Source organism: Macadamia integrifolia, unplaced genomic scaffold (genome assembly GCF_013358625.1).
Source record: "Macadamia integrifolia cultivar HAES 741 unplaced genomic scaffold, SCU_Mint_v3 scaffold692, whole genome shotgun sequence".
Lineage (NCBI taxonomy): Eukaryota > Viridiplantae > Streptophyta > Magnoliopsida > Proteales > Proteaceae > Macadamia > Macadamia integrifolia.
Genome location: NW_024870515.1, coordinates 178,495 through 204,616, shown reverse-complemented (window position 1 = coordinate 204,616; position 26,122 = coordinate 178,495). Strand labels below are relative to the sequence as shown.

Sequence of the window (26,122 nt, the reverse complement as noted above, 5' to 3'; positions counted from 1 at the left end):
TTTTGCAAGTGCATACTGCACTCTCTCTTCTTTTCTATGTCAGGAGAGCCTGAGAGCAGGTCCAAATACATAGCAGATGAAGAAAAGGGAGAGAAGCTCTCATTAGACATAATGGTAAGTCGGTCATTTTACATGGCATTTTAACACCATCAGCCACTAATAGGATGATTGATAGAATCTTTAAACTACAGAAGTGGGGAGTGATATTTTTTTAAGTATGTGAGAGAAAATGGTATTAAGGGAAAATTCAGGGGAAGGGAGTGTATTTTCTTCTAAAATCTACCATAATTGGGGGTTATTGGGATTACCTCCATAGTCCACTTGTGTCAAAGATCTCTTTTAACCAGAAAAGCAGGTTGTTTGATAAAATTAAAGTATTTCAGAATGGCAAAACAAGGGACATCCAAATCCTGTTTGAGAATTATTATGCTTGTTCTGAATGTGGGATGATCACTCACAAAACCAATGAGTGCATTGTGAAAGGAAAATACTTAGTATATTTCAAGTGGGAAGACATGATTTTCCTAAATTCTCAGACCAAGAAGGCTGATGCTATCATCCCTGCTTTCCAGCTATTTACTTTTTTTCTTTTTTTTTTTCCAGAGAGGGTAATGACAAGTCAACATGAAAACCTTCCTCTTTTGTATTATATTTAACTACAATGGCAAATGGAACCCTCGTTTTCCTAAAGTAAGGTAACTCTGATGATCAGAGATGAATCTAGTAGTTCTTCTCACTTAGATCCACAGTCGAGCATGGGTCTTAGAGGCCCACCCGCTCAGGCCAGGATCTTCTCTTGAGCGATGATCGCCCAGGACTTGCCCATAGCTACCTAGGCGATCGACACGTGTCCAAGCGGTGATCCAATGGCTTTTGGTGCGACACCTCTATTCTGGTCGGTAGAAGCACAGCAGTTGGATCACTATAGATGTCGATCACCTAGGTAGTTATGGGCTAACCTAGGCGATCACCGCTCAGGAGAGGAGCCATATCCCTCCCACAATCAGTTTCAAAACCTCTATGGTAGTTCAAGGCTTTTTCTTTCTCGTCATCCAACGGCTCTTGGCGTGACGCCTCTGTTCTGAGGGATAGAAGCACAAAAGTTGGATCACCGCTTGAACACATGTCGATCACCTAGGTAGCTATGGGCTGACCTGGGCGATCATCACTCAGGAGAGGAGCCATATCCCTCCCACACTCAGTTTTATAACCTCTATGGTAGTTCAGAACTTTTTCTTTCTTGTCCCTTTGGATATAGCCCCTTAGGGCTTGAACCCCTTAGTCATCAACCCCTAAATTCCCCCCCCCCCCAAAGAATGGCCTCTTTGGAAGCTACCGATCTCACATCGTCTATAGTAAATACTTGTATTATTGAAAAAATCCCTTCAATTTCACTTTAGATGTCCGAAACTCTCACCTCTACCAAGCCCAAAACCTCCATACATGATGGTAACAGTGAACCCCTTCCTAAATCCTCTCTAAGAAAAGAAAGTTTTCCCTCCCTGAGGCGAGAATGAGGCTGCACAAATTAAGGCCTTCAGGAAATTTTCTATGGACTTGTTCGACAGATTTTGTACATTTACATTGTTTGATCTAGGAGAACGCACTCTAACGTGTGAAATGATCACTGAGGAGAACTCCCATCTCATATATTTAATAAAAAGAAGAAAAAAAAAAAAAAAAAAGAACAGTGAAAGCACAAAGTGATTCTAGTGAAAGTGGGGTCCATTTGATTTTGTTTCCAGAAACTTGTTTTCCGTTTTTCTGTGCTCAAAAAAGGGCAAAAAAAAAACACCCCAAAAATTGTTTGATTTTTCTGTTTAGTTTCACTTGTTTTTGAAATATAAATAGAAATTTATGTCTATTTCTTTGTCTAGAAACAACAATGGAGAAACAAGTCAGGCTTATTTTTCTATTTCTAGAAAAAGTGGGAGGGAAAAAAATTGTGAAAAACCCGATACTTCACTCAGTTTACCCAACGCCAACGCATTGTTGAAACTTCTCGTTATCCAGAAACAGCGACTCCAACCTGGTTGTGCGAAGCTCACAGTTCCGGATTTCCTTCATCCCTCTGAAGCTCATCTCCACGAAGCATACATGCAACTCTAACGTCGTGCCTTCACTCATGAGCTGCATACCTGCAATATTGTGTTTTCACTCTTGTCTTGAACTTGACTATACTGTTGAAAACGTTTCGGGAAATAGAAAAATCAAAACACCTTTTGGCAATTCCAAAAAAATATTTTCTTAGCACAAAAACGGGAAAAAAAAATCCATTTATGCTCAGAAACAGCAAAAACAAAATCAAACAAGCCCTAATGAGTTGTTCGCTCATATCGATTCTGGACGGCCCACTCATTTGATATACCATTTCCTATTTCCTTATTTTCTAATCCATTTTTGATATATATATATTTTTTTCATGCTTTGTCTTGCCGTTTGTTTACTGATTTTCCATTTAACAAAGCTTGCTTGTGTTAGGGAATTAAGGTGTATATTTTTTCCTTTTTTGCTTGTCTTTCTTTTATGTTTATCTATTCTGTTGTGATATCTTGTTGATGTTCGGGAAGTTTTATGTTCTTGGTCTCTAAAGCTCTTTTAGTTTTCAAATAGCTTATTCCTTTTTATTATAATATATTGTACTCTGATCTACCTTTCTCTATTATCTCTCCTTGTTGGAATGTTAGAGGGTTGAAATCCTCTAATACATAAAAATTACTTACAATTTTCGTCTTACAAACAAAGATAAAGGATATGGACCAATCTTGTCTTCCCAACAACAACAACAACAATCATAACCTTATCCCAACTAAATGAGGCTTGCTACATGGATACAATACAAAAATTAGAAAATAAAGAAGCACAAAAGAGAGGTTTAAATGAAGAAAAAATGAAAATAAGAGAAGAAGGTAAAGAAGTAGTCAAAGACGCATCATGGGAACATCCCCTATAAGGGGTCGGCAGCACAGATCCTTGTCTTCCATAAAACACTATTCGAAGTCATACTAGAATCGAGCCTTACCATTTGCATATATTTTCGTAGCACTTCGTCAATAGTCATCTTAGGCCTACGCAAATGAATCTGGTCACTTTTTCTTGTTGAGCATCCATAGGTCTCCGTTGAACATAGCGATACCACCTTAACCGGCTCTCATGGAGCTTGTCTTGGATTGGTGTAACCCCCAAATCATTTTTAATATAATCATTCATACCCAATCTCGTAGTCTTATCGCATAACCCTCTCAACATTCTATTCTCCTCTACACTTAGTTTATTCAAAGTACTCTGCCCAACACTCCGATCCATATGTCATAAATGGTAGTAAAACTATCCTGTAGAATTTTTCCTTGAGTTCAATAGACATATTTTTGTTACATAACACTCTCGACGCACCTCACCATTTCATCCACCCCACTTTAATCCTGTGGGCAACATTATCCTCTTTATCCCCCTTTTTGTTAATGATGGACCCAAGGTATTTAAAACAGTCACTCTGGAATAGCTCCTGTTTCCCAAGTTCCACCACTCCCTCCCCTCTTCTGTCTTCGTTCTGCTTATCATAAAATCTCTTGATTCCAAACTTGATCTCTATAGCTCTAGTTTAGTATTAATCCCTTCCACTGTTTCATCCATTAGAACAATATCATCTGCGAATGGCAATCGAGTCTTAGATGTGCTTGGTTAAATTATCCATTATGAGTGCAAACAAATAAGGACTTAGAGCTAATCCTTAGTGTAACCTAATTGTGATTGGGAATTCATTAATTGACCCTCCGTTGTTTTGACACTCGTCACCACTCCTTCATACATGTCCTTAATTATATCTACATATTTATTCATGCCTCTTCTCTTCTCTAGGACATGCCAAATGAGCTTTCTCAGTACTCTGTCATAGGTTTTCCTTAGGTCAATAACAATCATATAGGTCCTCTTTTGTGGGCTCTAAATACTTCTATAAGCCTCCTTAGGAGGTAAATAGCTTATGTTGTGGATCTCTCTGGCATAAAATTGAATTGGTTCTCTGATACCTTAGTTTCCTCTCTTATCTTCTAAAATATCCTAAAAAAATTTCCACTTTGGGTTCAGCCCAAGTGAAGGGAACAAAGATTTGAGTAATGGAACCTGGTGCCTCAGCTCAGGAAGGATCACAACGATTAATGTTGTGTGATAGAAGATTTATTGCCCTATTCTTTAATGATCGCTCGGATAAGAACATTTGGTGTTTTTAGGCCTCTATGCCCCTCCCAACCACTATTGACTAATCTTTTAGGAATGCCTTGGGAATTTCCTAAAGAACTTAAACTGCCATTCTCCCTGCTAAGAGATTTCAACCAAATTCTGTCTGTTGATATAAATTCAAACGGAATGATTTTAACCCATCAACCCTGGCTGCTCAGGGTCCAATTGATGTAATTTCTCTCCATAGACTGATCCATATTCTATCTCTAGTTCTAAATTCAGCCGGTTAAATGAAAGGAAACCTCCGTATCGAATCCATGAGCTTCTTGTATAGGTGTCTTGCTCAACCTTCGTGGCTCTCCTGAGGAGCAACTCTTCCCTTGAGTCCTTGCTTGCAGTAGGTTTAGACCATAAGGCCTTGGTACTTTGTCTAAATCTTGTCTCTAAATCTTATTGAAAGATCCTACCTTCAAGGCTGCTTGGTTTGAGCACCCATATTTTTTAACTTTTGTAGGAACAAATGGATTTTTGCCAAGGCAAGGAATCTTCTTTGTAGTATTAAAGGCTTATGACTTCCCTTTATCTTCAGTTTTTTCTCTAATAGACTTAAGACTTGATGTTCAGATTAAAATTAAATTCCCCACCTTCTCAGAGTCCACTTCTGAAGACTCCACTCCATACGTCATAGAGACCGTAACACTTATATTTTTTTCATTCTATTTTGCAACTCATTTAAAGACTTGCATGATCAACTGTGTGAAAAATCAAGAGGAAAAATTAGTATTTGATTTTTTTTTTTTGAAATTGCAAAATGTTTTTGCTTCATTTTTCTCCTCATTCATACATCTAACCCTGCTGACCCTTCTGCTTTGGCTTGCTTTTTGGCTGAAAATATTTTTGTTGTTGATAGAGCTTCGACTTATTAGCGACCTGACAAGCCTGAAATCAGCGATTCTATCTTTAGTATTGGAAAGTACAAAGCCCAAGCATATGATGGCATCCCGGAATTTTTTTTTTTACCAAAAATGATGGGAGTTTGTGTAAGGGGACATCATTTCTTACGCACAAGATTTTTTTAGAACCTCATCATTACCTTCTGGAATTAACCATTACTCTTCTTCTAATACTCATCCCGAAAAAGGATAATGCCATTAAACCTGATTACTTTCAGCCCATCATCTCTAGGTTGATGGCTAGGAGGCTACGTGACATTCTTCTTTCTCTCGTATCTTCAGAAGATTTTCATGGCTAATAGTAAGAACAAAATAATGGGATTCACATTGTTTAGTACTACTACTAACATATACAATATATTAATGAATAGCTTATAAGTATATATATTGATATATACATTTTCCTTTTCCCTTTTTTTGACGGATCAAATACTTTACAGATTGAGAGCAGTTAGTAAATAGAGAAATTACATCTTCTTCTTCTTTCCTGGAAGGATTGGATGAATTTGTAGCCGCCTGTTATATGCCTCATTGAACAGAAAACGAGTCTGGAATGCTGAAATGATGGGGAGCCATGCCAGAATGGCTACTGGTGCAAAAAGGGCAGCACCCATTCCATAGTCATATGATTGAGCAAGGACCAGCACCAAGTTCCATAATCCAGAATCCTCTATCAGAGGCCTCACAGCTTGTGCAATCTGAACAACCCAAATAATTAATCCGAGAGCCAGTATAAGAAAACAGATTTCAGATTTACTAATTTATTAAATAGAACTTACCAACAGCAAACCCCATCCTGTGGGGATAAAAGCCAAACAACACACAACTAAGTCCATCACAGACAGCTGACAGACAAGGCAAAGAGTTATTATCACAGCCAACACACCCAAGAAGAGAACTGCTTTAAGAAACCTGAACAGAAATGGAATACTAGAACCAAGCCGTTGCCTCCCGACATTTATTGCCTGCATTGAATGCGGAAATTGTGTTAATGAATGAATGAAGATATCAACCATTCAAGTATGTGCAAACTGGTGATTCCTTTGTACAAGAGCTGTAGAAGGTGAACAATATTTACAAGAATTATACCATTACATGCAGGTAAAAGGTTTGGGCTGCCAGGGCAAACACCCGGGTTTGAGTCTTGAAGGCAGTCACTTTGTGCAAAATATGACAAAAGTTAGGACCGACTCCAAACTCACCCCTCCCAGGACCCTGCATAGGTTGGACCAGCACTGATTAATGGCCCTATTTGTAAATAACTTTACATGCAGGAAGTTCAGACAGGACAGTGTCAGAAATCTCAAATATCCCCATCTCTAGGGAAGTCACTTATTTCTTACAGAATTGTTGTTCTGATTATTAATTTCTCTGATGTACTACTCAGTAAAGAAAGGACTAGAAATCTTAAACGCAGGCTCATTCAGAAAAAAAGGGGGAGGGTTACAAAAGAGAATAGATCACATCACTTAGATTGCAGACTAACCAAACAAAGGAATGAGATTGTTGAGCCCCAGTTGTTCCTCAACACCATAAAAGTGATCATCCCCCCAATAATTTATCAAATAATTATTATATATACATGTTGAACTATAAGCAGCACTACATTTATAAACAAATTCCTAGAATGTTACATTTATGCAAAAGGCCAGTTAAGCACATCATAGACATCTCAAGAAAGGAAGGGTTAAATTTACCTTGACTAAGAGGAACACTGCAGCAATCACAAGCCAGGAAAGTAGATAAACTGGAAAATTTTTGTTATCATGTGATATGTCAAGGTGATAAACCAAGCCATATTGGTAAAGGAAAAACCGCAGAGAAAGAAGTATTTCATGTATCCTAGCATTCATCCCTGAATGTCGAAGATGATTCTGCTCATCTTCCCACCAAGATTCCCAGCTCTTATCCTGCTGCACACCTATATTGCCTTCATTCTTAATCCAGTTATTCCAGTCCTTCCAGTCTTCCATGATCTTCCCCCAATTAAATCCAGAAGGATTAAACAAAAATGGTGCAAACAGCCAGGTAGCCACCATGAACCAAATGAAATAAGTGATTAGCACATATGTCACGCCACTCATATAAGATCGCCTAAACAAATTGTAAACAATTAACAAGAGCAGCAGCTCAAATCCTTTCACAAAGTGGCTACGTGAGTATAGCCTATAATTTTCAGTGAAGCTCGCATGGGACACCACAACTTTACGGCCAGTAGGTCTGTACTTGGCACCCCCATGAAGAATTGTTCGACCATAATAGTGAGATCTTGTTCCGAAAGAGAAAGTGAAAAAAACAGAAGCCAACTGCAACTGCATGAGAATAAAATCCTTGAAGGCTGTAAAAAATCCTCTCTCCAGTCCAATCTCCATCACCATTGGTAAACCTGTTAAGAGTCCAAGCTGGATGAAGGATTGGGATGCAAGAGCTGTTTCCAATGAATCTATGTTTTGCATTCTAGCCTCAAGAAGGAATGCTCTTTCAAGTCCACTAAGAATTAGGTATAGCTGCCCATAGAGGAACACGTAAATCCCAATTATTGATAGCTGCACAGTATAGACAACAGAAAACAAAACGAAAAAAGAAAAAAAGGAGATTAGAAAACAAATTTAAAAAAATAAAATAAAGGTGAAACTCATCATTATATGAAATCAAAACATGTAACGGTCACTAATTACTACAAACTAGAGAAGAATAGTAGAGCCAAAAAATGTTATTACAATGTAATCTACATATCCAGTACCACTAATTCTTAAAGGTCTCAATGCCATATCTTTTGATGTGGAAACTTGAAAATTGATATATTCTGTGCGTCCCCTGAATTCTATAAGACATGATACATGAGCAGTGGTGAGACAAAGAACATTCAGGTGATGCTTGGTTAATAAACAAGTCCATTCCAAACAGACTTTCACATCCAAAAATAATTCCATGTCCTTCTGGGGTTCTTCTCTACCCACACAAGCTCCTCTACTTTGGCCTTTTTTGTTCATAATTTCTCAACAAAACAAGAATGCCAATCAAAGAACTACTTTTCCTGGGTGACAAGTCTGTTCAGGCTGAATTACAACAAAACTGTAGTGCAGGAATATAGAAAATGAAAAACATATATGGAAAATGGAAAACATCTATCTTGAATCTCTTTGAAAAAATAAAGCTACTTTCATGGAGGAAGAACAATAAATGAACAGAATACCAGGCTATTGAAATAAAATCCCACAGTTGTAAAATAACAGGATAGCATCCGGAAAAAGTCAAATCGACATCCAAGGCGATATATGTCACGGCTTAGAGATTGCTCGCTGTTCCCATTAGTTATTTTAGCTTCAAACTTTGAGATCTGGTTTAGCCCTACATCCCTGCCCTTGCCAATTTGTATATACTCATGGTATGTAACATATCCCCGTCGTAATGTGGAATTAAACCCTACAAGAAACAACATGGCCGTTAACTGCTGATAAGGCTTTTTTTTTTTTTCATAATAAAATTGAAAGATTAAAGCTACTAACTGATACCTGCAAAAACGTCCTCTGTCAAGTTAATGGTCTTTGATGCTTTGCTTATGCCACCTCTTGTTAAGTGAAATACCCTATCAAATAAATCCGGATGGCCATAATGGAATCGCACTCTGATGCCACAATAATATCAAAAGAAACAAACAAAAAATTGTATAAGTCTTAGCACCTCCTTTAGGCAAGTGAAGAATATCATACCAATGTTTGAACATATAAATGATAGAAATGACTGTTATTCCAACATCAACCAAATATTTATGAATATGAAGATCAAGTTCTTTTGCTTGGGCCTCATGGCTAGAAAATTAATATTTTTTAATATGTAGATAGAGTGCATTTTGTACCTCAAGGGATTGGCTAGAACCCTTTGACCGATGGTAACAAAACTAGTCTCTTGGTATGACATGAACCAAGCCAAAGATGCAACGCTGCATTTAGAAAGACAACATTGTAAGGTTACTAAAGCACAAATTCAAACAATTTACCATGACTGTGTGTGTGAGTTAGATTGTTAGCCGTATACGAGTCATATTCTCATATTTTTGTTCTCACTTTGATCATTGAATCGTGCAATTTAGTGAGCACGCATTTCTCATGAAAAACTCTAGCTTCAAGTTTGCCAAGTTTTCAGAGCCATGCCTAATATTCATACTCTTGAAACTTATTCATCTTCAATTGTTAAGTATCAAATCTAGACTAAGATGAATCTTGGTGAGTAAACATTATTATTTATTTTTTTATTTTATTTTATTTTTTGTTTTAAACCCATTAAGCCCTATTCATCATCACTTGTGAGATTTTATCTTGATCCCCCCCCCCCTCTGGGGGTTGGGTTCTTCTGATATAGTGAATTTGTGAGTTTCTCATCTGCATTATATCCTTGTGTAAGAATCCAAACTACATGGTAGTTATTAGAAGCAAGGACCTAACCTTCCTGTGAATATATGTTCCCTCAAACCAAGGATTGTAGGAGATCGTAGTCCATGGTTCCGAAGAAATTCTTGCAGAACATTTCTTATCTTAAGGGCTTCTTCCATAGAGTTATCCTGTAAAACCATATACATTAAATAAAAATTAATAAAAGTAACTGACATTGAAGAATACAATAAAGATCATACTTGGTTCATATCGATTGTCTGTACAGCATCACCACGTGTGAATATTATAGCGTGGTTTTGATTCTCCGGCTTCCCTTCACCAATATTGGGCGGACCAGGAAGTTTAACGCGATATATTTCCTGTAGAGCACCACATCCAACATATCATAAGATTGATTAAAAAAAAAAATCATGCTTTTATAGAATGAAGGTATTGGTATTTGGTAGGGGTATAAAACTGCTGTATGCAAAAGAACGCAAGTAGTAGGAGAACATAATCTTTGAATAGTTTTGACATTAATAGTTACCCTGACGTATTTTTAGCAAGGGAAAGGTATAACAGGAATTTAATAGTGGCATGGTAAGGCTTCTACAACACACTGGATTGAACAAGACAGTGGGACTAACATAAAAATACTATTTTCCTCAAAGTTCTTACTTCTTAATTTATACAATATAAGCCATTGCTAAAAGAGTTAAAATTTAACCTAATGTTCAGGAACGTCAAATGTATGAAAGAGTACAAACAACAACAACTCAGCCTTCTCCCAACTCAAATGTATATCCAGTAAAAAAGGACAGTGCAGAAATGAGGTCATAGAAATGCACAATTTAGTAATAATAACGAGAGATGAAAAAACTGTTAGTGTTTGTGTATTAAGGGTATTTTGGGAACTAGTTATCTTACCTGTTGTCTTATAATGTATTTTTTCTTTTTTAATTTTTACCTCTGGTCCCTAGGGGGTGGTCTATGTAATTCCTTATATTATATTTAAGCAACATATGTGTGGGAGAGATCATTCTCTCACACAAGATTCTACCACGGGGTCCATAACTTTCTTTCTTCTTTTCCTTCAACCTTCTACTTGCATCTTGCCTCTTGCTCCCTTGTTCTTTTACAACCTTTAGATTTCAACTTGGTATAAGAGCTACTCCAAGAGCACTCATCCATACACCGGTCACTGGCACAAAAAATATTCAGAGATGTAACAGTTGAGAATTAGAGATTAGGGAATGATTCGACTTGTCAGTAATGACAGAGGTGTTTCTTATTTATAAGAAGATTACAATAAATCAAATAAGGAAAGTAGGGTAACGCTGACTCAGCGTCCCTATCTACAAGACGACTAAGAGTCCCTATCTACAATACTTACTATGGTAAATAGTATATAATAAAACTTAACCAAGGTAAGAAAAAAAACTAACTACGGACATTTCAACACTCTCCCTCAAGTTGGTGCAAATATATCATACATGCCCAACTTGGAGACGAGAGGATGAAATGCCTTACAGTGAACAGCCTTGGTAAACACATCAACTAACAGATCTGCAGTACTAACAAAGGGAATATAGACAATCCCTTGGTCCAGCTTCTCTTTGATGAAGTGTCTATCAATCTCACTATGCTTGGACCTATCATGCTGAACAAGGTTGTGGGCGACGCTGATGGTTGCCGTGTTATCTTCTACATTAACTCAGAGATCACTTAGTAAGCTTTTAAGCCAGACCAGCTCAGAAATCCCTTAGGCCATTGCGTGATATTCGGCTTCAACACTAGACTAAGATACCACAGATTATTTCTTGCTACGCCAAGTAACAAGGTTCCCTCCAAGGAAAGTACAATACCTAGAGGTAGATCGCCGATCATCAATAGATCCAGCCTAGTCAACATCAGTAAAGGCCTCAATCTTCAAATGCCTTTGATTAGAATACAAAACACCCTTTCCAGGAGAGGATTTCAACTACCGTAGGATTCGGTACACAACATCAAGGTGAGGTGTCCTGGGAGAATGAAGAAAAAGGCTAACAATACCTACAGCATAAGCAATATCGGGCCTGGTGTGGGACTGGTAGATCAGACGGCCAATAAGTCTCCAATAATGCTCTTTATCAACAAAGTCACCCATTACACTACTCAGCTGATGATTTACCTCATAGGGGCATCTGTAGGCTTGCACCCAAGCATACTTGTCTCACTAAGGAGATCCAAAACATACTTCCTTTGTGAAATGAAGATACCTCTATTAGATCTAGCCACTTAAATCCCAAGGAAATACCGAAGGGGTCCTAGGTCCTTAGTCTCAAACTCTGCTGCTAGCAAGGCCTTAAGGTTAGAGATCTCCTCATCATAGATACTAGTAATCACAATATCGTCAACATAAACAATCAGAGCAGTGACCTGGTTACCTTTCGCCTTTGTGAATAAGGTGTGATCAGCTTGACTCTGTTTATATCCGAAGCTTATCATAGCTTTCATGAACCAGTTAAACTATGCCCTAGGAGACTATTTGAGGCCGTATAATGACTACTTCAACTTACAGACATGTCCGGCACTAGAAGGAATGGCAAAGCTAATAGGAACACCCATATAAATTGCCTCTTCAAGATCTCCATTCAAGAAAGCATTCCTGACATCCAGTTGTTGTAGATTCCATCTCATATTTGTAACAACATATAGCAATGCCCTGATAAAGTTCGTCTTTGCAACTGAGGCAAAGGTTTCCTAGTAATCAATCCCATATGTTTGGGTAAAGCCCTTAGCCACCAAGCGTGCCTTGTACCGCTCAACTCTCCCATCAACCTTCTTCTTGACTGTAAACATCCACTTGCACCCAACTAATTTCTTTCCCTAAGGAGGAAGAACAAGTTCCCAGGTACCATTTTTATCTAATGCCAGCATTTCCTCAACCATTGTAGCTTTCCACTTCTGATCATTTATGGCTTCCTTCCAACCATGTGAAATAGACACAAAAGATAATGAAGAAACAAAGGTCCTATAGGAAGGAGATAGAGATGCATAGGAAACAAATTGAAGATGGGATGGTTAGTACAGGAACAAACTCCTTTTCTAACAAAGATAGGAAGATCGTCCACTGTAGGAGCAAAAGGTATAATATTAAGTATGGGAGGCTCTGAAGAAGTAACAGGTACAATATTAAGTATGGGAGAAATATTACCTGACACTGGTAGATCCAATGGAGGTGCTTCAGAAGGGTTTGGCTAGTTACCAGTGGTGTCTTGCTCCTTGGCATCTTGCTCCTTGGACCTCCAAGTGTAAGTACTCACATCTCTTACAGGCTGATCTAGTGGCTTCCCCTGAACGAGAGGCATACCCTGAATAGGAGACGTATCAATAACAAAAGGAGGCTCTTCCTCAAGACTCTCCCCCTGAAGAGGTGACTTAAAATACTCTTCAAACTCATGAAAAGTGTATCCATAGTGACATACAAGTGGCAAGTAGGAGGGTGATAACATTTATACCCTTTTAAGAAGCCGAGTAACCAAGAAAAACACACTTTAGAGCCCGAGGATCAAGCTTGGACCTTGAAGGAGAGGAATTTATAGGCAAAACAGACACACCCAAATACCCGAGGAGGAAGACTACACACAATTGTAGGATCAGGGAGAAAAGAAATAGGGGGCTTAAAGTTAACTACACTAAAAGGCACCTAGTTAATAAGGTGAGAAAAAGTAAGAATGGCATCGCCCCAGAGATATTTAACACCACTAGAAAACATTAGAGCTCGAGCAACATCAAGGAGATGACGATTCTTGCACTCCGGGATCACATTTTGTTCAGGTCCCTAACACAAGATGTTTGGGAGAGAATTCCCTGAGAATCGAGGTATTTTTGAAACTCCCTATCTATATACTTAGTGCCATTGTCACTATGAAGGACTCGTACAATGGCATCAAACTGGGTACGAAGCATGGCATGGAAAGAATTAAAACAAAAGAAGGCATCAGACTTATTATGCAACTGATATACCCATGTCAGACGAGTATAATTATCAATAAATTAATAAACCAACGAAAGCCAGTCCTATCAATTGTCCGAGAAGGACGCCACAAATCTAAATGAATAATAGAAAAAGGAATATCACTTATATTTTTAGTGGGAAAGTAAAAGGTGCATGTATGTTTAGCAAACTCACATATATCATACTAAGTTGCTCAAAACTATAATGTTTAACTAAAGTAGGAAACATGCAACGTAAAATATGAAAAGAAGGATGTCCCAGACGACAGTGCCACTGGTGGAGTTGAGAGAGAGAGTTGTCAGAGCGGAGAGTATGAGCTACCACAGGAGGCACAGCCGGTGGAGAATCCTAGTAGAGCCCATCATAGACCTGACCATTCCCAATTGTTGCACCCATCACCAGATCTTGAGAAAGGTAGTGTGTAGAAAAAAAGTGAACAAAATAATTCAACTCCTTAGTTAAGTGATAGATGGAAACAGGGTTAGCACATAATTATGGGACATGCAACATAGATGGAAAAGAAACTGTAGAGGTATAGGAAACGGAACCTTTACCAGGAATGAGGGATAAGGAACCGTCAACCACATGTACCTTATCCCGATCAGAACAAGGAATAAAACTATAGAAGACCTCAGAGCTACTTGTCATGTGATCGGTAGCACTCGAATCAAGTAACCATAAAGGAGAATGAGAGGAAGAAACAAGGAAACTACATGTTTGAGCAAGGTGCCAAGGTTGGACACAAGAGAAGGAGCAGGAGAAGTGCCTAATTGTGTCATTAGTTACTTGAGGGTAGCCATTTGATCCGGAGAGAATGGTACAGTAGTGGAGAAACTGTCAACAGAGTCAGACAAACGGGCTTTGGGGGCTTGGTTTCCAGTTTTGCTATTACGCCTACCCTTGGGACGACCATGGAGCTTTCAACATGTTTCCTTGGTATGGCGAGGGCGACCACAATAATCACACTGAACAGTTTCCGAGAGGTAAAACCTTTAGATGTAGTTTCAGCAATCGGAGTAGCAATAGTGAAGACTGAACAGGAACTGAAGGGTAGCATAACAGAGCGATGATGATCCTCAGATAGAACCAAGTTATATACCTGAAGAAGAGTCAAAAAAGTCTTGCGACCCAGAATCTGTACCCTGATCTGATCATATTCATTACGACCTTTCAGAAAGTCTTATATCCGTTCCATGTCACACTTCTTCTGAAGTGTACCAGCATCAATAGGACAGGCCATAGGGACTGGGTGATAGAAATCCAGTTGTTGCCATAGGCTGCATAAGGTGGAATAATAAGCTGAGAGAGACAACCCTTTTTGAGTGGTGGAACAAACGGTATGACAAATCTCATAGACTTAAGTATAGTTCCCCCAGAGAATTTACTACATCTCAGATCCTTAGCAGAGTTATATAGAACAAAGCTTGGGCTGATAGCAGGCTCCATAGAGTTGATCAGAAAGGACATAACAATGGCATCATTGGCTAACTAGGTGTTAGCGGTGGCTAAATTAGTCGGTTGAGGAGTCTCCAGTGAGAAAACCAGAGAAGTTGTTCCCACGGATAGTAAGGAGGCAAGCATGAGCCTCGTGAGATAATTCTGACCGTTGAGTTTAATGGGTCCAGGATGAAGAGTGGACTGATTGCTTGAACGGTGACTACTAGAGGCCTCAAAGGAGGCAACAACAACATTAGCATCATCATTTACTATACTCATGGCTCAGAGAGAGGAGCACGTGGACTGCGCAGGAAAGCATAAAGGGGGTGCTGACAGAAAGCGTTATTGACAGCAGGTGTAGGCAGCAACAAGGGCAGATGTAGGCAGCCGCAGGTGCAGGTAGCAACAAGCGCTGACAGCGATATGCAGCAAAGAGTGCAAGCAGCATAGGCAGCGGCAGGCTGTAGTAATAAGAGAGACGACGATGGCGAGGCAAGGGAAGGCGCAGGCAGCGACGACACGACGGAGGCAAAAGTGGGTGCAGTGGGTTAGGGGTTATGTTTGCATGGAGCGGGGTTAAGTCTACCATGCAAGACTAGGAGGTGAGGGCCCCCCAAGAGAGGAGAAGTAAAACCAAATCAAAAAAAGAAAAAGATTTTAGTGTTTTTGCCTCTAATACCAAGTTGAGAATCATAGATTAGAGAATGATTCGACTTGTCAGTAATGGCAGAGGTCTTTCTTTTTTATAAGAAGATTATAATAAATCAAATAAAGGGAATAGGGTAACGTTGACTAAGCATCCCTATCTACGATACGACTAAGCGTCCCTATTTACAATACTTACTATGGTAATAGTAAATTATAAAATTTAACCAAGGTAAAAATAAAACTAACTACGGTCATCTCTATAGTAACCAACAGAAATAGCAAGCCTAAATCTTTGGGACCAAAAGCGGTTAGCAGTGACCCATAGGTCTCTTTAGTGTTGAAAAGCAAAAGCATAAAATGTAACCATCTTCGAGTTCAATCTTCTCTACTGTAGCACTATGAATAGAACATAGCGGAGTAGCGCCCAGGAGGAAAACAACTCCAAGAAAACACGGAGCAAATAAAACCAAACAAGCAATGGCTGGTTTAGGTTTGAGTGTCATTCTATCAGCTTTCCCTTTCCATTTCCTCTCTTTGGAATTGTACGTTACAAAAGGGTTCCAAGGAAGTGAATACTAACTAAAAAGTTTAAAGATTTCTTGAGGCGACCTTAGATAAGGGCCATAGAAACATTTAGAGGAGGTCTCACATGAAGGAATCAAAGCTTGAAGTTCAAATCAAAGGATATTTCCTCCATTTTTGTTAGCCCTGCCTTCAAATGGATCTCTCGGCCACTGTTGAGGTGGGAGTAGGATCCATTTGGATCGCCCTAGGCCCCTCTTGCAACCCCACATACCCTCTCCTCTTGAAGAGGAGGGCTGTTCAGCCACAACTCACTTCTTCCCTGATTTCTAGATACTGCTAACATTGTCCCCTGATTTTTTTGTCTATGAAATGTTGCCTATGATGGTGCTTGTGATGGTTGTGATGTTTTTTTAGCTGCTTTGGGTTAATGAATTCTTAGACCTCTTGAGTTGATAAGGGGTGATGTTACACTGTGAAGAGTGTTTGAGTTAGATTTCCTTCGAGTTGAAAATTTTCCTTTCTTGCTGAATTTTCTTTTTGAGTATTAGGGCATTGAATTTGGGTTGAGTGTGTACTCCCCACTTTGAGTATGATCATCATTGGGACCTCCAACTATCCAACCCACAAGATGAAACTAAGGTTTATTAAACCCTTGAGAAGGAGCATGTTCTTATTCTACTCAGTGGCTTGAAGCCGAAGTATAAGTGAACCCAGATACAAATATTAGGTAGTCTCCTGTTCTATCCCTTGATGGGGTGTGTAGCTATTTACAGAGTGAGGAGACTCGGAGAGTGGCCTTAAAACTTGTATCTTCACTAGAGTGGTCAACTCTTTCTTCCAACTCTCACAGAGATTGGCATGGTGGTGGAAGAGGTCAAGAGCCACCACATGGAGATGATAGATATACTCCAATATGATCATTGTGGGAAACCTAGACACACTAGAGAGAGGTGTTATGTACTTCATAGCCGTCCTCCTGGTACACGTGGTGAACTGTGGACCTACTGGTATGCTTGGTGGACGTAGAGGAGTTAGAGCACATACTGTGATGACTGAGAATAATTCTATATAGTATTCTCCTAGCATACAAGCATATGACAATTCCCTTACTAGAGAGGATATTGTAGCATTCCACAGGGTCATCTCAAAGTGGGTAGCTCATCTTCTCTACCTACAGTATCAGATCCCTCAGCTTCAATGATGTAGGTCTCCACATCTTCCCATTCCATATCTCCATCTTGGGTTATTGATTCTAATGCTGCTGACCAAAAGATGGTACATCCCATTATTATGATTCATACTCTATTTGTTTTAGTAGGATAAAGTCAGGGTGACCAATGGCTCCCTTTCCTCCATTTGTGCTAAGGGTAGTATTTTGGTTACTTCTATTTCACGTGACTCTATGTTTCTCTATGTCCTAACTTTGCCACTAAATTTATTTTTAAATCAGTTAAGAAAATCCATAAATTTTGTCATATTTTTCACTTCTTATTCTTTTATTCAAAATTTGGTGACGAAGAGGATTATTAGCAATGGGCATGAGGAGAAAGGACTTTACCTACTTGATCCTCAATCATCTTTCTTTGCTAATGCTGAGTCCTATATGTGTGTAGGTAGTGACAGAACTGCTGCTTTGGCACCAATATTCATCCCTCTTTTGTTGTTATAAGAAAGCAATTACCTCATTTATTTATTTCTTTTTCTACTTCCCATCTCTTTCATTGTGAACCGTGTATTTTCGCCAAACATTGTCATTTTTCTCATTCCAATCATAGTAATTGATTTTTTATTTCTTTTCACATTGTGCACACTGATGTTTAGGTACCCTGTACTACTATTACCTCATTATTTACTTATCGTTACTTTATTTCAGTTGTTGATGATTTACCCACACTACTTGGACAGTTCTTATCAAACATAAGAGTGATGTTTATAATGCCTTAAAAAAATTATATCAGATGGTCTGAACTCGGTTTGAAACCAAAAATTAAAATTATTGTTCTGATAAAAGGGGGGACAACACATATATAGTGGCCTTCAAAACTTTTTATTGATAATGATCCATCAGTTAGCTTGTTGAAACACCCCAACAGAAGGGAGTAACTAAGAGAAAAAATTGTCATTTGTTGGAAATCAGTAGGAGTCTTCTCTTTTGGCATGCATTTTCCTAAAATCTTTTTATGTGATTTCCTTCTTACTGTTGCTTTTTTCGATCAACCACATTCCTACAAAACTTCTTAGTTCCAAAACTCCTTTGGAAACCTTGTCTCCTCCGTCTTCTGCTTTCTCTCTTCCCCCAAAGGTATTTGGGTGTGTTTGTTATATCCATGTTAATAAATCCTATCGTATTAAACTGGACCCCAAGGTCCCTCAAATGCCACTTTTTAAGATATTCCTCCATTGTCGAAGGTTGCAAGTGGTACCATCCTTCTTCCCGATGGCAGTTTCTCTCCAAAGATGTCAAGTTCTTTGATTCTATACCTTTCTTTGCTTCTCATCAACATCCTCTTCAAGGGGAGATAATGGGTGTGAAAATTTCCCTTTCTTTCCCCCTTCCTATTCCCCCTTTTATGTTGGACAATGGGAAACACAAAAAGATGAACATTGTTAATATTCATGATCATTCAAGTGGTGGTTCTGGAAATGAGGAGTTACTTATGTATAAAAGAAGTGGAAAAAGACCTGCCAAGAGCCCTCTTTGGATCCACATCCTAAGATCCACCTTCCTTAGTTAGGTAACATCCCTCAAAAGGTGACAAGCTTTCAACACTAGTTGTTACGTTACGCTGCCATTTTTCCAATCTAATTGAATAGCATGGTCTAGGGCCCATGACATCTCTTTTCCTCTGTCTGAGTTAAACCTTCCTCTTTCTATTAGAAAGGAAAAGAGATCTTATACTAATCCTATAGCCCAATTTGTTTCTTATTATCCTCTTTCTCCTACAAGTGTTGCTTTTACTGTTGCCCTCTCCTTTGTTTCCAAAAAATGTTACTAAAGTTATGTCTAACCCTAAGTGGAAGCCAGCCACATATGAGAATATGATGGCTTTTGAGAAAAACTATACTTGAAAATTGGTTGATCTTCCCAGGGGAGAGTTCCAGTTGAATGCAAGTGGATCTACACAATCAAGTACCAATTAGATGGTACTATTGAGAGACACACGGCAAGACCGATGGCAAAAGGATATAGTCATGTATATGGGATTGATTATCAGAAGACATCTACTCCTATGGCTAAGCATAATCTATTAGGGTCCTCTTATCATTGGTGGTAAACAAAGATTTTCCATTGTATCAGTTAGATGCATGGTTCGAAATTTCGGTGAAATTTTGGAATTTCGGTATTTTTTTTTTTTTTTACAGAAGCGAAACTAGCTACGAATTAAGGGTTGTACAACATTTCGATCGAAATTTTGATATTTCAACCAAAAATTTCAGTAACGTTTTGGTATCTCACCGAAATGGTACAAACCATATGTTATAAACACTCCATCTCGTCGAGAATCGACTCTGTCTAGGCTATCTCGGTATTTCGGTTCAAGGAACCTATTTTGAAAGGAAAACACTCCTTCCATCCTCTAATTAGCCACATCATCACACTCTTTGACTTCCATTGGACTCCTACAAGAAGATATATACATTCAAAGCTTAAGGAAGGTAAAGTTTTTTCTATAAAACCATTTTTTTTAAATAGTACATAAATACTTATTGGATGCTTGTTGACTTTTTATATGTTAGACATTATAGGCCGATCTATAACCTCATGGAGTCAAAATTTGTTTTTGGTATATAATATTTTTTTTATTTTTCTAGTTTAAAAATTTATTTTCCATTAACATAAATTGTTACTTTTTATGCTAAATATTGCTTTGATGGTTGTCAACTATATATATGTTAGTCACCAATGGCTGTTCTACGACTCCATAGGAGTGAAATTTTTTTCCAGCAGGTAATTATTTATTTTAATTTTCAAAAAATATGAAAAATAGATTAATAATTGAAAATTAATTTTAAAAATAAGGAAAATTTTCTATTTTGATTTTAAAAATAAAAGAAAAAATAAGGGATTAATATTAGAGTGTTTTGGAGCGTACTATATGCTTGTTATGTTATAACATCTTTGATTTTGTTGCATTATGTCATTAAAATATTTTCTAAAATTGATTAAAAAATAATTTTATGTAAGAATAAAACATAAGCAGCTACCATATGCTTGTAAGTTAATAATGACATTCTTTTTTCTATGCATCAACATCAGGGCGACATAAAATGGCTAGAGGAGGCGATGAGGAATGTGGGAAAAGAGGGAGAGGAGGTGGGAGACATGATAGTAGTCGTGATAGTGGAGAGATTGCATAGAAACATGAAGAGCCGATTGATGGAGATAAGAGGCATACAAAATGTAACTACTATCATAAGATGTTTATGGGTGGTGGGGCCACAAGACTTAAGCAACATCTGGTTGGAAATTCCTCTGATGTGGCCAGATGCAGAGAAGTGCCTAATCATATTGCCAAGGCCATAGTTGAAGATATGAAGGGGGGAATAAGAGAAAAATGGCAACGGAGAAGACTAGGATAGAGTTTGAGGAGGCACTACATGCTCCCGTGCTCGATATAATGATAATAGTGATGATGACAATGATGACCCGGTGTATGTGCTTGATGACATAGAAACTGAGCAAGAAGCTAGGCAATAGTGGCAGGTGTAAGCATTAAGCCGTTAGAGTCTTCATAAGGAGACGAAAAGGCATAGACAATGAGGAGCTGGTCCATCTAGAGCAGGAGGTAGTGGATCTTCACAGATCCCTTTGCCCTTTAGGAGATCACAAAGTACAAGGGCAGCCCCACCTCCACCTTCACCTCTAGTGGTTCCACCTCGTGTGAACCTCGTGCTACAACAGGATCCCCGTGCATACAGGAAAAAGGGTAGTAAACAACATAAGAAAAAGGGGATGTGGGGAGACTGAAAGCTTATGTTGGGGAGGCTGTGTCTAAGTGGATGTTATTTCATAGCATCCCAACAAATGCCACCATAGGTCCCTATTACTAGTTGATGCTTGATGCTATGGCTGAGGCCGGTCCAGGGATAAAGGGCCTGACTGCATATGAGGTGATGAATGTATATTGTCCTAAGGAGAAGGTTGACTTGAAAGCATATATTAATGAGTTAAAAAGTATGTGGAAGAGCTATGGGGTAACCATATTGTGTGATGGTTGGACAGGGTCCACGAGAAAGTCCATCATCAATTTTATGTTTTATTGTGATGGTAAAACCATTTTCTTGAAGTCTATTAATGCATCTAAGGAAAGAAAGAATGTAAAATATATTTACAAGCTTTTGAACGATGTTGTGGAAAAAGTTAGGATACAAAATGTTATTAATATTATGATTGACAATGGAAGTAATTACAAGAAGGCCGGAATTAAAATGATGAACAACCCTAGATTCCAACTCTTTTGGATTCCAACACTGCATTGACCTAATGTTGAAGAACATAGGGAAACTTAAAATTGTGCAGACTGTGGTTGAAAGGGCTAGGCAAGTGAGCACATTTGTTTATAAACATGGGTTTTCATTGAACCTATTAAGGGAGAAGTGCTGGGGTGACTTGGTCAGGCCCAGTCTCACAAGATTTACTACCAACTATATTGCACTCCAGAGTTTTGAATCCAAGAAAGTTAGTCTTCGATCCATGTTCGCATCTAAGGAGTGGTTTGGTTGGAGGGAATCAAGATCAACAGGTGGTAAGGAGGCACAGGCAACCATTTCATCAGAGGAGTTTTCGACACAATTGGGTAAAGTGGTTAAAATCTTGGTACCAAATGTTGGTTTATTGAAGTTGGTGGATTCTACTTTCAAACCCATCTTACCAAGCCTGTGGGCTGCTATTGTAATGATGAAGGAAAATGTCTACACTAGCAACCCACGTGGAAGTAGGAAATTTGTGGAAATAATAAAAGACCGTTGGGAGCGCCAGCTTTCGCATCCGTTGTATAAGGTTGGTAAGCAAAGCTGAAGACATTCTTTTATGTGATATAAAAATGCATTAATGTTCACATTGACAATAATATGTTTTATCATATTTCAGCATACTATTTAAACCCTCAGAATCAGTACAGCAAGAGACTTGCATTGGATTCGGATCTTTTAGAAGCAGTGAAGCAAGTGGTTGCCAAGTTATAATCAAACCCTAATCTACAAGCCAAAACCAATACTGAGGTTAGTTTTGTACTACTATTACTATTATACTATAGAAATCTAAATTTCAATACAATGGATGTTAACTAGGGTCCTATTTGTAAATTTGTTATAAACGAAAGAATTCAGGGATGCATTAGGCAGCTTCGGGGCTCTCGCCGCATATACAGGTCCTACGAATATTGATCCTGGTATGAAATCCAAATTTTAGTATGTTACTTATACAAGTGTTAAGTGTTTTGGAACATAAATAATCTTTTACACTTGTTGTAACTTATAATGCAGCTGAATGGTGGGTATTGTATGGGGGTTCGTCTCCGAAATTGAAAAAGATTGCCATCAAAGTACTCTCCCAGACATGCTTTGCATCTGGTTGTGAGAGAAATTGGAGCACATTTTCACTCATCCATTCGAAGAGGCAGAATCGACTGGGTTCACAACGTCTGAATGACTTGGGGCCCGTTTGATAATGTTTCTGTCGTTTCTGTTTCAAGAAACAACAGAAACATAAATTTCCGTTTCTAGAAACAGAAACGGAATTGAAGGTGTTTGATAAGTCATGTTTTTAGAAGTCGATAGTAACCAGTGAAAGAATGGCCATAAGTCGTTTCCAGAAATGGCGAAACAAGTTCAACTTGTTTCGCCTGGGTCGTTTCTTGAACCATAAATAAGTAAAAATTTCTATTTCTATTTCTGAAAATAAGTGAAACGAAACAGTTTTATCAAACACTTTGTACTCTGTTTCTACTATTTCTGGAAACAAAAACGGCAGAAACGCATTTCTTGAAACGTTATCAAACGGGCCCTTAGTGTATGTGCATTATAATATGAGACTGAGGATGCAGCACATACGCATGGGTCAGGATAATGATAGGGCCAGATCGAGTTAGTTGATATTTTTCAGATCTACTCAGATGATGAGGATCCCCTAGTGGATTGGGTGAGGGATAGAGGCGAGCCGTTGATGGATCAGCTAGGAGGTAGGTCTAACCCACATTTAGTGTGAGAGATGGCTGTCAATGTTGATGATTATATAGCTACAGATGGAAGGATACATTCACAGACCCCTCGACCATTCGAGCCTACACCTAATAGGGATGATGATGATGATGATGATGATGATGATGATGATGATGATGACAAAGATGATTGGTCCATTTCATCGGGTGGTCGTACCCACACTCAGACTCAAACATAGCCAAATACACAGACACATAGTGATAGTGATGATGATGATGGTGATGGTAATGGTGATGGTGATGGTGATGGAGATAAAGGAGGTGATGAAAAGGGTGATAATGGTGGTGACAACGATACTAATGACGATGATGGTGGTGATGATGGTGATGGGGGAGGTGGTGGTGATAGATTTAGAGTTCGAGAGCAGTATAAACAGGATGATCCACAACTGGAGCCGGTGCGATTCACTGGGGAGCATAGTTGTCACGAACCCAAGGCGAACCAAGGCGGTGGAGGGTTGTCTAAGCACTTAGGCGAGAAGGCGCACGCCTTGAGGCGAATAAGGCGACCAATTGTTATTTTTTATTTTTCCTATTTTTTAACATTATTTAGTAAGCTATATATACCTTATATCATAAAAAATCAAGATTAAGCAACATCAAGTCATTAAAAATCAACATTTAACCATATTAAATCATAAAAAATTAACATTAAGTCATATTAAGTTATAAAAAATCAAAATTTAGAGAAATGCTCTGGTTCTATAACAAGTTTGACTAGTCAAATGATACTATTTTTACATAAGACTTTTTGTATCAGTTATAATATAAAACCAGCTTTCCAACAAGTCTAAGATTACTTAAATCTAAGTTGTAATGACAAAGTTATGCTCCGGTCAAACTTATTTTTAAGTGCGCGAATGCTGTTAAAATCGCCTGAATGAAAATAATTTTATGGATATCAAAACAAAAAATTATTTTACTGAACTTTTGGTTTTTAGCAATGTTTTAACATGATAGAATTTATAAAATTTTTATAATTGAGAAAAACTCGAACATTTAAAAGTTGAAAATCGGCCCTATAACCAAAATCCAGTTTTTCTTCTTGGACTGGGGGGTTGACTTTTTATCCTTTTGGAATTTGATTTTTAAAGTATTTTTATTGGATTCAAATAGGGGGTATTTTCTTATTTATGAATAATATCTTAAGTAAATGAAATAAAATGATATTTGGCATAAATAAGTGCCAAAACACAAGGCGGTATGCAATGCAATAAGGCGACTGTCGCTTAGGCCCCAGGCAAACCGCCTGGATGCCTAGGCGACGCCTTGATAACTATGCTGGGGAGAGTCAATTTGAGTATGCCACACAAGATTCTAATTATGGTGCACATCCATCAAGTGGAGGGAAGAGTTCAGGTTACAGTAAAGGGCCTCGTCGCCGATTTGGTGAAGGGCAACGAGATTGTATAGACATTGATAGTCTATCTACTTCTATTGGTAGAATGAGTTTAAGTGGAGGGGATAGTCATCTGGACAATGAGAGTAGAGGGAGTGGGCAATGGCATATCCTATCATTTACTGGAGGGAGCACCTGGTCACAGTATCATGGACCTTATGGTCAATTCACTACGATGGGGCATACATTTGGTTCATCCATTCCTAGTAGTAGTATTGACTATGGCTCCCAGACCTAGTCACATGGTAGTGGCTTTGTGGATAGTTTATTCTCATACCCAGCCAACCCGTACACATTACCGGAACCATCAGTTGACAGTAACTCAATGGAGGGTTCTTCTTCTTCATACTATGGTGGTGATACATACCCTCGGATAGGTTACTTTCAGTATGTAGATGACTCAGTCTTTTTGGCAGCTGTGGAGGACTACGTTTGATTCTTCTCTCAGACTATGACGTGACATACATTTGTGGCGCAATCAGAGGAAAATGCACACTGACTCCAATGTACTAAGAGTGGAATCCAGCCAGGCCATCATAGTTCTTTCCAGTAGATAGTAGATACTACATAGTCATTATGATTACTGTTGTACTGTTGTATAAGTTACATGCTCAATGTTTTACTTTAGTTGGGACTTGTGGATTAAGGAGTCGCATAGTATACTACTCTAATACTCTAAATATTAGCTAATTAATGTTGATGTATGTTTGATCATGGCTTAAATGCATTATTTATTTGTTTTATTATCATATTACATCTTGTTCTAGCAATGAAGTAGGTACAATTTTCAGAACAGTTCGACGGCTCCTGCCAACCAAAGGTACAACTCTAAAACAATACCATGTTCGAATATTTTTGCATTTCTATGTTCTTGTCATGTTTATTAACCTTAAGATAGGCTATCCCCCAAGTTTCAGGTCAAAATACCATCGTTTGACCACCGAAACAGCCAACCGAAAAAAAATTACATAATTTTGGCCAAAATCTGGCCGAAATTTCGATGGAACCACCGAAATACCGAAACGAAACAAGATCTCGAACCTTGGTTAGATGTGACGAATGCCTTTCTTCATGGTGACTTAGAAGAGAATATAGACATGCAAACTCCTTCTAGCTTCAAGTTCCCTTCAACTGAAGGAAAAGTGTCTCCTCTAAAAGGCACTTTATGGTCTCAAACAGTCCCCAAAGGCATGGTTTTTGAAAGGTTAAGATATGCTATTCTGAATAATGGGTTCCCAAAGTCAAGCTGACCATACCTTGTTCACCAAGTAAGGTAATGCCTCCATCACAGCCCTATTGATGACATTTTGATGACTCGATATGGTAAAGATGAGATAACTAGGTTGAAGACTACTTGGCCTAACAGTTTGAGATCAAGTATTAGGGCC

The 26,122-nt window shown here is 38.4% G+C and overlaps 1 protein-coding gene across 3 annotated transcripts in view; it reads right to left on the bottom strand.

The window, feature by feature from the left end:
• Positions 1-5,409: 5,409 nt before the first annotated feature.
• The window catches only part of LOC122069729 (putative callose synthase 8), a 59,976-nt gene continuing 39,263 nt past the window's right edge, over positions 5,410-26,122 (bottom strand). For 2 of the 3 annotated variants that reach the window (XM_042633791.1, XM_042633792.1), the window contains exons 34-42: positions 9,766-9,885; positions 9,578-9,693; positions 8,992-9,075; positions 8,648-8,760; positions 8,329-8,558; positions 6,830-7,678; positions 6,222-6,347; positions 5,912-6,097; positions 5,410-5,830 (exon numbers count right to left, since the gene is read on the bottom strand). In XM_042633791.1, the coding sequence (XP_042489725.1) occupies positions 5,600-5,830; positions 5,912-6,097; positions 6,222-6,347; positions 6,830-7,678; positions 8,329-8,558; positions 8,648-8,760; positions 8,992-9,075; positions 9,578-9,693; positions 9,766-9,885 (2,055 nt within the window). In that variant the 3' untranslated portion in view covers positions 5,410-5,599. The remainder of the gene's footprint in view (positions 5,831-5,911; positions 6,098-6,221; positions 6,348-6,829; positions 7,679-8,328; positions 8,559-8,647; positions 8,761-8,991; positions 9,076-9,577; positions 9,694-9,765; positions 9,886-26,122) is intronic. The other variant, XM_042633793.1, reaches the window with a different exon arrangement.